This window comes from Candoia aspera, chromosome 1, assembly GCF_035149785.1.
Source record: "Candoia aspera isolate rCanAsp1 chromosome 1, rCanAsp1.hap2, whole genome shotgun sequence".
NCBI classification, from domain to species: domain Eukaryota; kingdom Metazoa; phylum Chordata; class Lepidosauria; order Squamata; family Boidae; genus Candoia; species Candoia aspera.
Window position 1 is genome coordinate 192924899 of NC_086153.1, and position 16095 is coordinate 192940993.

General features: G+C 42.1%; 1 protein-coding gene across 1 annotated transcript in view; it reads left to right on the forward strand.

The window, feature by feature from the left end:
- SLC25A12 (solute carrier family 25 member 12) overlaps positions 1-16095 on the forward strand; it is a 69821-nt gene that overhangs the window by 31709 nt on the left and 22017 nt on the right. Inside the window, exons 8-11 of the mRNA XM_063318203.1 lie at positions 1865-1958; positions 3044-3128; positions 7716-7800; positions 12122-12280. Coding sequence (XP_063174273.1) covers positions 1865-1958; positions 3044-3128; positions 7716-7800; positions 12122-12280 — 423 coding nt within the window. The remainder of the gene's footprint in view (positions 1-1864; positions 1959-3043; positions 3129-7715; positions 7801-12121; positions 12281-16095) is intronic.

The following is a 16095-nucleotide window of genomic DNA, read 5'->3' on the forward strand; positions in this document are numbered from 1 at the left end:
GAATGGCATATGCATGTACAAACTTTCCATTTCACTTCTATAGCTAAGCTTACTGAGCCACAATTAGGAAATAACCACATCATAGTCACATCACCATCTGCCTGCAAGCAGAGGGCATTAGGTGATGACAGTGGAAGCAGACAGTTGACAACGACAAGCCATGCCATGTTGCCATTCCACTTGGAGAGTGACTAATGGCATCCACCACAATGCTGTACCAGTAATGGATGCTGTTACCCACATTCCTGACATACAATCTGCTTTTGCCACCACTGCGTTATGCTCTCTAACAATGGTCAGATTTCCTTCTTCCTCTTTTGGTTTTTATTCAACAGCCACTGCTGTCAAATGCGAATTTCATGCTTTCTCACTGTTTCATTTGAATGTTAGAGCTTAATGAACCCAAATCATATTACATAATCGCCTGACCTTTGGAACATCATCCCCTCTGAGGTTAGATTGGCCTCATCTATGCTGGCCTTCCATAAGGCCTTGAAAATTTAGTTTTGTGCCTGAGCCCGTCTCCTGGCTGTGTTGATAGTTGTTTGGATGATGCCTGGCTGCCATGTGCTTTATTTTTTATATTATGTATTTTGTCTATTTTACGGTAGGCCTCCTAGAGTCATGTGTATGAGATGGGCAACTATATCAATCAATCAATCAGATAAAATTGTCTGTAAAACATGAATCCTCTGCAAGAAGGGCCATTGGGATTTGTCTGACAAGAACTGGATAATTCCTGTGACATCACTGAGAATGAGCAGTGTGCCCCCCACTGTAAATTTACTTAGTACAACACATTTTGTATAGTCATCCTAAGAGAAATCAAGAGACACAGAGCCCTGCACTCTCCACAGTTATTTATATTATAAAACAAAAAACAAAAAAACCCCGATTTGGGCCTAATAAAAAAGAAGAGCAATATACATACAGCTGATGGTCCCCCAGCCCTGCTTTTGCATCTCCAAAGCATCCTTAGAACTTTCAGAGCACCTGATCTACTTTTTTATTTTTCTTTTCTTTTGTTTTGTTTTTGCAAGGCTTGAGAGGGTTAAGGGTACTATTTAACTCACCCTAAGCCCTACCAAATACCAGCTGAAAATGACTGCACCCCTTCAGTGATGTCATAAAGTTGTTGGCCAAATCCCAGTCATGCTCCCTTGGAAGCTTTCTTTTTTTAGGGTAATGTCTGCAGGTTAAACTGCTGAGCTGCTGAGCTTGCCGATCGGAAGGTCGGCAGTTCGAATCTGCGTGACGGGGTGAGCTCCCGTTGCTAGTCCCAGCTCCTGCCAACCTAGCAGTTCGAAAACATGCAAATGTGAGTAGATTAATAGGTACCGCTTTGGCGGGCAGGTAACGGCATTCCGTTCAGTCATGCCGGCCACATGACCACGGAGGAAGTGTCTACGGACAAACGCCGGCTCTTCGGCTTTGAAACGGAGATGAGCACCACCCCCTAGAGTCGGACACGACTGGACTTAAAGTCAAGGGAAACCTTTACCTTTACCTTTACCTTTACCTGGCTGCTATAAATTTTGGCACCTCAGAGGTTCCCTTCCTTTGTCCTTGAAGGATAATCTCAATTGACTCTTATATGAGCCAAATATAGCCAAATGTTGAATAACATTGCTTATTGCTATTGGTACTCATTTCATTTTGTGAATTTTGTATTTTGATATATAGATTTGTATGCCAAATGGTAGGAGATCAAGCTTTCCCAATTTGGTAGCCTAGCCTCTAGATGTGTTTGAAGGACAATTCTGAGAATCCCTGAGTGATAAAGGCCAGACCCGATTGTGCATTAAAAACAATGAATTATAAATAATTAGTTCTCTCTTTCTTTTTGAAAATATCTTAAAAACAGAGGAATTCTCTCAGTCTGCCATCAAATTTGGACAAGTTACACCTTTGGAAATTGATATTCTCTACCAGCTGGCTGACTTGTATAATGCTACTGGGTAATCCTAAACTTTTTTTTTTTTTTTTTAAGAAAATGGAATGGTGGTGCAGAATGGTGAAATGTGGAGAAGACAGATGCTAGTCAGAGTACATGTAATGTAGCAAGAGGACAAGGACACATAAGAACATACCTAGTTTCCTACTTCTTTTCCGCATGGTGAAGGGGAACAATAAGGGTATTCACCTATGTTCTGAATCATTTACATTACACGTATGGAGGACTGAAGGACTGCTATCCCCCAAACTCTTTTTTGTAGGCAAATTTGTTTAGCTAGCACTTGTGTGAACCAGCTGTTTCACTGTCTAATATGAAAAATTAGAAGTCTGATACAGTCCCACTATACTCTTCACTGCACCTCTCCCCAACTTTATACCCTTTAGATGTGTTGGGGAGAGGTGGTCAAAGACCATACTGGCTGGGAATTATGGAAGAATTATGAGGCATCAGGTTGAGAGATAGCTCTTCAACACACTCTACATCTTCTGTGTTATCCTTGATAGCACAGAATGGAGGAACTGGATTTTGCACCATCTTGTAAGATTTTGTGGGAGATTGCTGAGATTTTGAGAGGTTTTGATGGTCTGTAGGGGCAGGTCTGAAAGCAGGCACCACAAGCGTAGTACAGAATATTTGGACCCTATGCCAAGTAGGGAATGCTTCAGCACCAGCTTCCATGTTTTGGCATATAGCCATGGCAGATCGATCATTAGGAGCAGGCCCGCAACTAGGATCTCTGTCACCCGGGGCAAACATGGATTCCGCGCCCATTTTGGCGCCTCCCCAGCGCGGTGCCTGGGACACATGCCCCGCTTGCCCCCCCCTAGTTGTGGCCCTGATTAGGAGAGAGCCTTAGTCAGATTGGAATTATAGATACTTTCAGCTATGAATTGCAGGCAAAGAATGCATGTCTTCATATTGCTGTCATATAAGAAGCTCCCTGTAAATGGAAGGCTGGCAGAACAGGAGGAAGACTCTCTGTATGTCACTGAAGTAGCAGTCTTCTGGGTGCTAGAAGGAGCATGTCGTGGCTTTTATTTGCAGTCCCCTTTAACGGCAATCTCTTTTCCATGCACTTGTATGTAGACGCTTGACGCTGGCAGATATTGAGAGAATCGCACCTTTGGCTGAAGGAGCCCTACCTTACAACCTGGCAGAACTGCAGAGACAGGTAGGTGCTTTCAGGGAAATGACCAGGTCTACCAATTCCAGGAAACGGCTAGAAGTTAAGACTCCTGAGATTAACGTTGAATACCTTTTCATCAAAAGACTTTCCTGACATTCATATTTATGTTCGTTGAAAAGGTGCACATTCCGCTACTTTGCGTGTTGTATTTTTTAAAATCTTTTCAGAAACTGCCTCTGTTGAACTACTAAAATGCTTTTCATACTGCTCCAAATAATTTAAAAAAGTGGTTGACTGAAGCAGTGGGAGGTATAAGCAAAGCTGCCATTGCTGAGCCATCCCTGTCAGGAGTTCAAACAATTCTTCTGCCAGACTTTTAATTCTTTTTTAAAAGAACTTGGAGGTGTGGTAGCTGCCTACAGGGGGAATGTAGACAACCCTCCGGTGATGTGAATGCCTCTGGCTCGCAACCCAAATTTCCAGGGAAGTTCCTCTTTTTCATAAAAATACATAGCTGTGTTTCTGCCTAACCTCAGACAATTGTGCTTACAAAAGCTTGTATGCATTTTATATATTTCTTAAAATCAATAGTTTCTAGTAAAAGAAATACATCTGAAATGATCATTTAAAAGGAATAAATCTGAGTGCTCACAGTATAAATTAAAATGCCAGAGGGTGATTTGTTCTGGAAGAAAACACAGTCTAGTGCAATTATTCTTATGCGAGTTTCTCTGTTTGCAAATGACTGTTTTATCTATTTGTGTTAAAACTCATTTTCAGAATTAACTTGCCCCTAATATTTCAGTGTATTTCTTCTGTTGGCCAATAATGCCACTCAATTATTATACTTTAACAATCAATGTAAGAAAGATGTGTTGGACTAATTATCTATCATGGAGATTGACCAGGACAATTTAGCTAGACTGTCTTGTTGAATTTTACTTAGGTTGCTTGTTGGCTTTTCTAAAGAAACTTGTTGCCATAGCAATACTACACTTTTATTATTTAAACTTTGATTGTTGGAAAACACTGCATAAATTAGTTGTGTTAAAATGAGTAGAAATGTATGTTCTGTGTTCTGCTCCTTTGTCTCTTTTGAGATGAAAAACTATATAAAAAAATAAATTGGGAGTCTGTGAATGAGTAAAAGATCCAACATTATTTGGCTCTGACTCAGGATGATTTAATGTAAATGCTACTAATGGGCAGATCATATTGAGATTTATTTTGATTATGCTTGTTTTATTCACCTCTTTTAACTCCTCTGAACACAGTGCACGGTGTGACGCTACATGCTCGTTTCTGATACTTGCACGTGTACTTTTTAAAAACAATATTAAATGGAAATTTCTTAATTCTGCTTGCCAATTCCTCCTAGCAAAATTATATATGTTGTGATTCCTGAATTTTCCAACAATGAAATAATGTGTAGTTTCCACTAAAATCTTTAAAACAACTACATAGGTCACTGAAGTTGTCCTAAGAGACCACTACAGTATTACTTTCTCTTCGATATCATCATGATGTAAGGATATATTGCTAATGAACAGTTTTTGTTTGCAGGTAGATTCTTGCTTGTAATATCAGGAAAATATTTTTGTTCTAGATATGAAAGATGAAAAGATAAACAGGGAAGAGATGAAAAACTAGTTTCAAGGCAAATTTATAATATTTCAAAATGCTGAAAATTCCAGTATTTTAAAAAAATGTAAGAAAGGTGCATATATGATTGTAAACAATACTCACAACTGGGGCATTCAGAGGAATGAAAACATGTAGGAGAGGTGATTAATGTTCCTGTTCACATTTAACCATTCCCCCCTCCCTCGCACGCCCAGTTTTTTGGTAGCATTGAACTTCTATACTTTCTGAGGTTTATACTTCTGCTCTGGGTCCTTCTGCCTTAACAAATTATCACTATTAAGACCCAAAAGATATTGAGGGAAATAATATTGGTCAATAACTAAAGGAAGGCAATATGTCCGGATGCCCTGTGAAATTATTATATTGAACCATGTGCTTTTTCCATTAACAGGTCATTTTGGAAGCAGCCAAAAGGTAGATTGGTTAGTCAGGAAAGAACTAACATCATCTATGTTGTCTGCAGGAAGCATACCTAATGCAAGAAAGTAGAGATTACAATTAATACTTCTAGTGAATGAGTAGATAAAAAGCAGTCTTTTGCCATTAATGGAAAATTAACACATACATATCAGAACAAGAGAAATGAGACAAAGAAGTGATCAGTTTTTAGAAAACTGGATAGTTCATTGATTTTTTATAGAATTCATTTGATACAAATGCTAAGTTTGGACCAAACATTTAGTGAAGAGGGATTTTTTTTTTTTTGCCATTTTGTTCCTCGTTTGTATAGTGACATACATCTGGACAGCATGGCTTCAGTTCATGGCTTAGCCACGTACGTGTTTTGAGGGCTTCTCCTCCGAATGGTGTGGTTACAAAGCACCTTTTCTGAGTTCACTGTTAGGCTACCATTGGATCTGATCTTAAATACCTTCTGGCTGAAAAAAGCCAGAAAAGGAAAGTTACATTTTGGCTGCCTCCTTTGGCTTGTTCCAGCTGGAAGAAGGAGCTGCATTTGATTTGAACAACACAATCACCTAAAAGCAAGCGATGGACTGGGGATTTATAGTCATGCCAACCAGTGGAGGCAGAGTCCCCAGGTCTAATCATGACTGAATTGCAGTAGGCAGACATCATTCAGAGGTTCCCAATGTGGCCTATGCTTGGGGCAACTGGCAAGCAATTGCAATCTCAGGTTGGGAAAGACTGAACCCCAGCATATTTCTGCTGTGTTCTGCCTTTCTAGGAAAGATCCTTGTGCAGGCTTTATGTCAGTGCCATAGTGCTGCTGACTGCTTCTGTGATGGGCTTCAGTGCAAGGGGGAGCAGGCCTTGTGGGGGGCCTCTGTTCGGAAGCACACCCTCTGCACTCTGTGGAGTGGCCACAGGGGAAGAAATAGGGAGGAAGAAACAGTGAGCAGGATACAGTCTGAACTTGCCTATCTGTGATGAATTCTTCACTTTTTATTAACTTACACTTTCTGCCTTTTTAGCACAAAGAAAAGAATGGAAGCTGGTCTTTCCATCACACTGGCTGCTGATACAATCCCTGGAAAAATGTCTTTGTCTTGCTGCTTAATATCTGTGTGCGGGAGCTTTGTAGAGAGATGCTTGTGACAGTCATTTTCTATTTATAAATATTCATGCTCTGAAAGCCATAGCGTTAATTTTACTAATCTGCATCTTCTATCTGAATGCAGGCAATCCATGGGCTTTAGTAAGCATCTTCATAAATAGATTGTAAGTTATATTTCCATTAGAAGAAAAGAAAATATCTGCATAGTTATAACTTCATGCTTTCTGAGTAGTGGCCCTGGAGATAGAGGCTGCACTGAGAACAAGGATTTGGTGGAGAAAGCTGCAGCAAGAAAGGGAAATCAGAAAAAATAAACTTACATTTAGGGTTTCCTCTTCCACGTGCCTTTCCACTGCTGTAAAGATAGTAAAGATAGCCACTAATTATAAATACTTTGGATTTATTTTGAGCAGGCCCAAAGACCTATTGAAGTGAGTCAAGATTTTGGTAGGAAAAAACGTGGAAACATGGAAGAGTGTGGCATATGTTTTTTCTTTCTCTGTTACTGCATTTCTATCATGCCTTTTCTGACAGTATTGCCACCAAACTTAGATGATGTTCTCGACAGGTATCACGTTTGGTTTGAACCTAGAATGATTGCTTAGAGTCTTCCTGCATGAAAGAGGTGCCCCCTCCATTGAGGCAAATGGTGCTACCTTCTTCGTGGATATGTTCAGTGAAGTGGCTGCCAGATGTAGGAATTCCTCACAAGCATCATAGCATATGGAGGTCTTGGGATCAAGACTTTGCTACTGCTAGTATTGTATGGGATCCTGAATTCTTTCCTTAGGAATACTGAGGGTTTAACTCAGCTTGAATGGAAAAGGATGCTAAGTGTCCAGAACCATATACTCACACATTTTTTGTATACAGGGAAGGAGAAAAAAAACTGTTGTTGACACTTTTCTTCACAAAACAAATGACTAAAACTGTCTCAGGGATGGGGGAAAGGCTGAGGAAACCTGTGTGGAAGGATCTTTATTTGTTGTCTTCACTGACATTTACTCCTTTGTTCAGGACCACAGCATACATTTAAAAGGCCCTTCTTTTGAAGCAAATTCGATATAATGTTGATCAGAATATTGTCTCTGACATGTATTTCATTTTTCTTTTACAAAATAGCAACTGGAGTAGAGAGAATTTTAGAGCAAGCCCCAGTATTTAACTATTTGCCTGTTTCTCAGTCCCAATCTGGACTATATCCCTGAGAGATACTACTATTGCCATGAAAAAATAAAGCTGTGATTTAATATTGTGTCTTATTTGTCCCTGAGAGAAAGGGCTTCAGGGAATTATTTCAGTGGATTTATTTTTTGTATTTTTATATTTCTACCATAGCTCAGGGCACAACTGCTTCTAGCCCTTATTTAGTTCTGACCAATTTTATATCTTAATTATCTTTGTCTTCTCCTTTCCCCCACCCCTTCCTTCTTTGCTCTCGTTTTCTGTCCCATTCTCTTCTTCACACACAGCAATCTTATGGTGAACTGGGCAGGCCTATCTGGCTTCAGATAGCTGAGTCGGCTTACAGGTTTACTTTGGGCTCAGTTGCTGGAGGTGAGTAACGTGTGAATGTGAAGTGTTTCAAGGCAGGAATGCTGTGATACTATCTTGCTAGTGCGGTTGCAGATCAGTTGAGATGGAGCTGGTTGCTCCCCCATGATAAAGATGGTCAGACTATAAAGAGAAGGTGGCTTTAGTCGATCTGGCTCCTGACTGTTTTTGGAGCCAAACTTGCAGAATGACATAAGGAATCTTCTCAGGTGCAAGAGTCATTTTTAAGTTACATCTTGATAGAACTGCTGCTCAAAATAAGACTGAAGTTAAAGAAAGGACAGGGAAAATATGACATCTTAATCTCTTATTGTAAATAGCTATTTGTGATTATTAATGTATGTTCACTTCCCAAAAAGACACCATGAAATACACCCATGCATGCAATGCACTGTCACCCTCCAAAGTGGTGTTCTGTAGGTTTTTATAACATAGCATGAACAATTGGAGATCTCAGCTAATTTTTCACCATTGCTTCAGATAGGCAGCTCTGTAAGGCAGGGACTGGAAAGACAATTCAAGAGTTTGGGATTAACTTCATTTCCAGCTAAGCAAGGGCATTTCCACGCAGTGACTGGCTTTGCAACCAAACTCTCAATTTGTATTGTCCTGTGAGGGTCCTCATTGTGACTGTTCCCACCATGCTCAAACACTCTCCATTGGCCAACCTGTGCTCTGTCCAGGTGGCCAATGGGGGAGCACCATGATTAACTTCCAAGGAACACTCCATACTGTTGTTGCCTTGCTGTGTTTGTTGTTGCAGCAAGGGATGGGGAGAAATGATCACTTACTTTGAAAATTAATTCATTTGTAAAAAGCACAGCAGACTTGTGTTGAGGTGCTCTAAGGAGATGGGACTGGGTGAGAGCAGTTGCTAATGGGAAACTGCCCATCCCATAGCTCCTCCAGCTTTAATATTGCAGAGAAAGTAAATTGGCTCAGTTAAGAAGAGATGTAGAAGCCTGATGACATCCTGGGAACCCAGTGGCATTATTCCAGCCCCCAATATAGGTACAAAAGCCACATGTGGAGGCCCCAAACCTTCCAGTTTGGTCTAGTGGTTAAGGCAACGGGCTAGAAACCAGGAGACAGAGTTCTAATCCTGCCTGAGGCACGAAAGCCGGCTGGGTGACTTTGGGCCAGTCCCTCTCTCTCAGCCCAACTCACCTCACAGGGTGGTTGTTCTGGGGAAAACAGGAGGAGGAAGGAGTACCTAGTATGTTCACTGCCTTGAGGCGGGACAAAGATTAAACAAAGAGGTGATTTGGGAGAGTTGTTAGAAGGTCCAAATAAAACCATCTCTTAAACTTTTTAGTCAATGAGAAATGTGGTCTCCCAGTCAGTTACTTGTCCTTCCTCAGGAAGTAAAACCAGAGTTTCCGGACTTCTGGGGGAAGATGGCTGACTGAAGACGGCTTCGTGAAGTAGTGGAGCTGACGTTTGTGGACTTCTTTAAGGAACCAGTTGGTAGATCGGTTCCTTTGATCCTTTCTGGATAAAAGAGAGTGACGCGAGATTGCCCAAGCTGTTTTTCTTTACCATCATTTCTTTTCCTCACGAAGAGACTGCAAGACAGCAATCTTGGGTGTGTGGGGGGGAGATCTTGAGATGGGGGATTTCGCCATAATCGCTCCAGCCGCAAACAGAGCCTTTTTCAAAAGGACACTTAGTTCACCTGCTTTCCCTTCTAACTATCTTTGGAATTGCTTCCTAACTGCTTTAATGAAGTTAGACACTTTCAAAGGGGCAAAGCTGGAATTATCCAGTGAGTGAATACCTTCAAATCTTAATACAAGAAAATGAAGATTTATTTTTAGAACTCTTAAGAATGTAAAATAAACAGCAAAAAGCAAGATAAGGTTTTGGCTATAGAAACTTTTAAAAAAATCTTCAGAAAAATTACTTCTAAAGAATAAATGCATGTTTATGGGAAATAAGGGACGCGGTGGCGCTGCGGGTTAAACCGCTGAGCTGCTGATTGGAAGGTCGGCGGTTCGAAACCGCGCGGCGGGGTGAGCTCCCGTTGCTCGTCCCAGCTCCTGCACACCAAGCAGTTCGAAAACATGCAAATGTGAGTAGATCAATTGGTACCGCTTCGGCGGGAAGGTAACGGCGTTCCGTGAGTCATGCCAGCCACATGACCACGGACGGGTCCTTAGGGACAACGCCGGCTCCAAGGCTTAGAAACGGAGATGAGCACCGCCCCCTAGAGTCGGACACGACTGGACTTTACGTCAAGGGAAACCTTTACCTTTACCTTATGGGAAATAAATTATCATAGCATTGAGCGATATTTTTGAGGAACTCCATCGAGACCTTGAACCAATTATGGCAGCTATGTTGTGTCTTCCTGAGAACAGTCAGCCTCCAAAACAAGATGTTAAAGAGCAAGAGGGGGGAAATGGGCAGTGGTAAAATTTGACAAACAAACAAACAAATCAAAGATACACGACAAATTCCATTTGAGAACAATATGAATGAAACTTTGGATAAGAACATGCCATCAAGTGCAAAGAGAAAATTAAATGAAGCTTTAAAAATTAAGAAGGAAATAAAAGGACAACCCCTGAGAATAATGGGAATAATTTTTTTTTCTGGATTCAAATGAAACTTTGGATAAGAACATGCCATCAGATGCAAAGAGAAAATTAAATGAGGCTTTAAAACTTAAGAAGGAAATAAAAAAGAAAACCTCAGAGAGTAATGGGAATAATTTTTTTTGCTGGTTCACAAAAGAGACTGCTTAAAATATGGAAGAAATCTGCAGTACAGACCAACAACTACTGGAACTTTATGCAGGTTGTTCTGTATAATATATAAAATCGGCTTATTCAATCGGAGTTAAAATGGGACGTGTTAGTCTGGGTGGTTCTTTTTGGATTTGTTAGTATTTTGACTGGAAAAGTCTGGTATACTGGATTTGCTTATTGGGTGTTTAAATTTTTTTACTTTATAGCTATTTTCTCTATCCTAATTGTTCAGTATCAAAATATTTAGTATCTTGATTGTGTGATTTTTTTTTAATGGGGAAACTAGTTCTTTTGTTAGATTAAATTTTAGCCTTTTTATTATTATTAAGATGTTGGGATTACTTTATACTTATGAATAGTTTAGAGTTGAGAGATAGAATGTTTATTTGAATGGGATATATTGTTATTTGGAGTGGTCATCTCTGGAATGCCTGGTATTTGGAATGTGTATTGGAGTTTGTCTGTTTTTGCTAGGGGGTTTTGCCTACAACTAAGAATTGAGATGTGGAAAGTTGAGTTATATGTTTGTTAATTAATTTCAATATTCTTAGGCTCTGTTTGGATTTTTTGCTGATAATTAGATAAGGAGAAGATGTTATCTGTTTGATTTGTTTATTACTAAGAGATGGCTTATGGGATGAAGAGTTTCATATTTATAAATTAAGTGGAGTGAAGAAATTATGAAATGGTTAATACTTGTGATGAGGGTGGGAAGTTGCTTTCTTAAAGGGGGGTTGTTTTTTTTGTATTTCTTTTCTTTTTCTTTTCTTTTGTATTATCTTTTATAGTTCTTTTAAAAATCTTAATAAAATTATTGGGAGAAAAAAGGAAGTAAAACTAGAGTTTCCGTCTGCTCTTCCCTCCCACTTTTTCCTTTTTTATTTGTGTTAGTGAAGTAAGAGCAAACAAACAAAACACATTAAGGATAGTACAATAAAGGAATATATGCATTACAATGATCTAAAAAAACTTAGGGGAAAACCAGAAACAAAAGATGGAAGAAAAAAGGGATCCATACAATATTAACATCAGATGACTTCCATCAGACCTGAGAAGCTTCCTCCAAAATAGAAATGTTTCAATGTAAAATTAGAAAATAGGAGCAAGTACTTTTCTCTTCTGTGCCATGCCACATGTTTAAGGAGCAAAGCTTAATTTGGTCTGAGGTATGGCACCTGAGCCTCATTTTATCACCAGATCTCGGCTGCAACATGAAACAGAGAACATGAGTATTTAACCTGAGTCTGAGCTGTTTAGGATTATAGTTCAGAAGCAGATTATAGAAGCAGCCATTTCACTTTCTACTGTCCTAAATGTGGCATTCCCTATTTTTCTCCTTTGGGCTTTCTTCTTGGTTCAGAAGAACCTCCCATAACCTGGTGCTCTCCAGAGATGTCCAGGATGTTGGGAGTTGTAGTACAAAAGAACTGGACACCAGGTGGGGAAAGGCTGACGTAGCTACAGTCAATGTCACAGGAGAATATAAGCTATGACCTAATTGTGTGTGTGTGTGTGTGTGCACAGTAAGAAATCAGAGTACCAAGCTGTTGGTTCTTTTTGGTTGTTCCCCACAGCTGTGGGAGCTACTGCTGTGTATCCCATTGACTTGGTGAAGACTCGCATGCAGAACCAGCGCTCCTCTGGCTCGGTTGTAGGAGAGCTGATGTACAAAAACAGCTTTGATTGTTTTAAGAAGGTTTTGCGCTATGAAGGCTTTTTTGGCCTTTACAGAGGTAAGTGAACAATGGGTGTGTTTCAAATTTGCTTGCAGGAGATTTGAAGGGCATCATGGCCCTAATCTTGTGTGCTCTAAATTCAGAGGAACTTGTATGTGGGTTGATTGCCTCTTCTGAAATGAGGAGAGCTCCCATTGGACTGTATCTAGATACTAGTTCTTACTCCGAAGTCAGAGGATGAGCCTATAGCTGGAATGGATCAATACATGCCACCCATTTTAATGGAACTGATCTTTTTGCAAAGATTGCAGATCAGTGAGCTGCTTTAACATTAGTATATACCCTCATCATTAAATGACTATAGGAACTGATTTTGAGATGGGAGCATGCGTGGATATATATGTACACATGACACACACATACTATATTTATCTATATATTAATGTCTGTGCAAGGTTTATCTGGTATGGATCATAAAACGTAAGAGTTAGAAGATGCCAACTCTTTATCCATCTAATGATAGCATAATTCACCAATATTTTCATCTTCTCTAGTTCAGTCTCAAAGGAGTCTTCAGTCTCATGCCTTCCTGAAGTCAGTGCATACCATATCCACCTTATTCCCACAGTCAACTAAACTGGCCACATCAGAAAAGGAGATTAGGTTGTTTATTCCTGACTTATTTTTGATAAATCCACACTGGCTCCTGCCAAGCAATTCATTCTTTTCTATGCTCACAAACTGATTGCTTAATGATCTGTTCCAGAGGTTTCTCCAATATCAACATTAAGTTGACCAGACTCAAATTTGTAGTCCGTTTTGACATGGCACAGACAGGACAAGAAGCAACATAACTTTTTACATCACGTCTCAATGTGGGCCACCAAAATTGGCGGTGTACCAGATGCAAGGTTTTGACAAACCCAAAATGACCAGTCACTTTATCATCATGAGACCTAATCAAAATTTCCCTTTGCAGACTGTCAGGGACATAGAGGCGGTTTTGTTTCCAAGCTAAGCCTCTGTCAAATGTAACATTGTCTATTCACTTGCAACCAAGTATCAGATTTCACCTCTAGCAGAAACTGTTGTTGCAATTGTGAGGGAATTGGCGTCCTTCCCCCAGCCGGGGAAACTGAAGCTGGGGGCAGCTGCGCACGGGTTTGACTGCGTGTGACAGCTTGCAAACCCAATTGGGGTTCGGTCCACAGTGTACCCACAACGTCAGGTGCCTGGACTGAATCCTGGGGCAGGCGGGAAAGCGCATCAGCCAGGAAGTTTTTCTTGCCCGGAATGAATTTCAACTTAAAGTCAAAGCGACTGAAAAATTGAGCCCAGCGGATCTGCTTAGGACTGAGCTTATGGGGCATGCTGAGCGCTTCCAAATTTTTATGGTCAGTCCAAACCTCAAAAGGACATTTAGCCCCCTCTACTAGGTGGCACCATGCCTCCAAAGCAGCCTTGACTGCAAAAGCTTCTTTCTCCCAAACATGCCACCACCTTTCCGTCTCGGAAAATTTCCGGGACAGATACGCACACGGCTTCAGGTGGTTGTCAGCATCCGCTTGCAGCAAGAGCGCTCCAATTGAGAAATCGGAAGCATCCACTTGAACCACAAAGGGTTTAGTGGGATCAGGGTGCTGAAGAATGGGTTCAGCAGTGAACAGGCTTTTGAGTTTGTCGAAAGCCAACTGGCAGTCAGGTGTCCAATTGAGCAATGCCCCCGGGTTCTTTACCTTGCGTGTGTCCCCCAACCCCTTTGTAGGTAACAAATCAGTGAGAGGCAACGCAATTTCTGCGAACCCCTGGATGAATTGGCGGTAATAGTTGGAAAATCCCAGAAAACTTTGGAGCTGCCTGCGGGTGCGCGGGCGCTCCCACCCCAAAATGGCTTGAATCTTCACAGGATCCATTTCAATGCCCTTGTCAGAGATCCTGTACCCCAGGTAGTCAAGCTGAGTCTGATGAAATTCACACTTAGAAAGCTTAGCATAGAGCTCAGCCTTTCTCAATTTGCTAAGCACCTGTTTCACCAAGCACTCAGGTTCCTCTTCTGTTTCAGTATAAATCAAAACATCATCCAAATAGACCAGTACACCCTTGAACAAATGTTCATGTAACACTTCATTGATCAATTGCATGAACACCCCTGGTGCCCCCGCCAACCCAAAAGGCAAAACTTTATACTGAAAAGAACCCAGTGGACAATTGAAAGCAGTCTTCCATTCATCCCCCTCCCGTATGCGGATGCGGAAATAGGCTTCCCGCAAATCCAGCTTAGAGAAGATTTTCCCCTTAGCCAGATGTGCTAACATGTCTTTTATTAATGGCAGAGGATATTTGTTTAATATCGAGACCGCATTTAATCCGTGGTAATCTGTACAAAGTCTCAATGTCCCATCCTTCTTTGCTCGAAACAAGACGGGGACGCCCACTGGTGAATTTGCTGGTTCAATAAAACCCCTGGCCAAGTTTTTGTCCACAAACTCCCTCAACGCCGCCAGTTCCTTTTGAGTCATGGCATAAATTTTTGGTTTGGGCAGTTGAGCGTCGGGGACCAACTCTATCGCACAGTCAGTTTTTCGATGGGGTGGTAGTTGGTCCGCTTCTTTCTCACCAAACACATCCGCAAAGCCTTGGTATTGTTCCGGCAAGCCCTCCAGTGGTGTGACAGCAAAATGCGGGGTTGCTGCCGCCGCCCTCCCCACTGCAGCCTCCGGAGCATTGTCCTCCCCAGGGGCTTGATAGAAACCATTCCCAAAAGTCAAAGTCCTGTGTACCCAATTTATATAGGGGTTTTGTTGGACCAACCAAGGAATCCCCAGAATGACTAAGGGATGCCCCACAGGCACCACCACAAACTGCAGCCCCTCATGGTGGCTGCCCATTTGCAATGCCACCATGCCCGTGTAATGGGTGACCGGTTCCCCCCCCCGCCGTAGAACCATCCAGATGGGTGAAAATCATAGGACGTTGCAGTGGAAAGCTGGGTAACTCCAAAGCAGCCACCACGTCAGGGTGCATCAAGCAATGCGAACACCCCGAATCGATCAATGCCCAAACTTCAGCGGTTCTTGTGCGGGAGCCTAACTTCACTTTCACATTCAGTGTGGGATAGTTGGCACTCACCAAAACATGTTCGCGCCCATCCTCCACCGCCAGCCACCTCAGGCGCTCCTTAGAGCAGGTGGCTGGCATTTCCCGCCGGCTGGTGTAGCTCAGGCTCCCCCTCACCCCCGAAGCAAGGAACCTCCCCCACTTCAGTTTCAGCCATGGCTGCCTTCATTTTCCTGGGTAGGGAGGGAGATTTCCCCATCGGCTTCCCCGAATGATCATCGGTCTTGCCCTTTGGGCACACTGCTGCTCGGTGACCTTCCTTTCCACATCGGAGGCACTGCCCTTTTGCATAGCGGCGCTCCCTCTCCTCCTCCCAGGCACGTTGACCGGACTTTCCAGTAGGCGCAGCAGGGTGGGAACCCTTGCTGAGCCCGGAATATCTCATCACCTTCCTGTGAGCGAAGGTTTCATGGGCATGCTCAGCCTTCCCTGCCAACTGTATCCATTCATACAGGGTATCTGGGTCGTCCCTACCGAGCGACCACCTCAGGACCTCCGTGTTCAGACCGTCCTTAAAAAGTTCTATTAAGGTAGATTGGGATCAATCCTCAACCTTCCCAGCCAGAGCCTTAAATTCCAGAGCATAGTCTGCTACCGATCGTGGCCCCTGGCTAAGCTCCCTCAGCGCCCGTTTTGCCCTTTCTTTAGCTAACGGCTCTTCAAAGTGTAGCTTCAACGCCCACAGGAATTCTTCGAACTCCTCCAGCTCAGGGGCATCCGACTGACATAACTGCACATACCAATCGGCAGCCCAC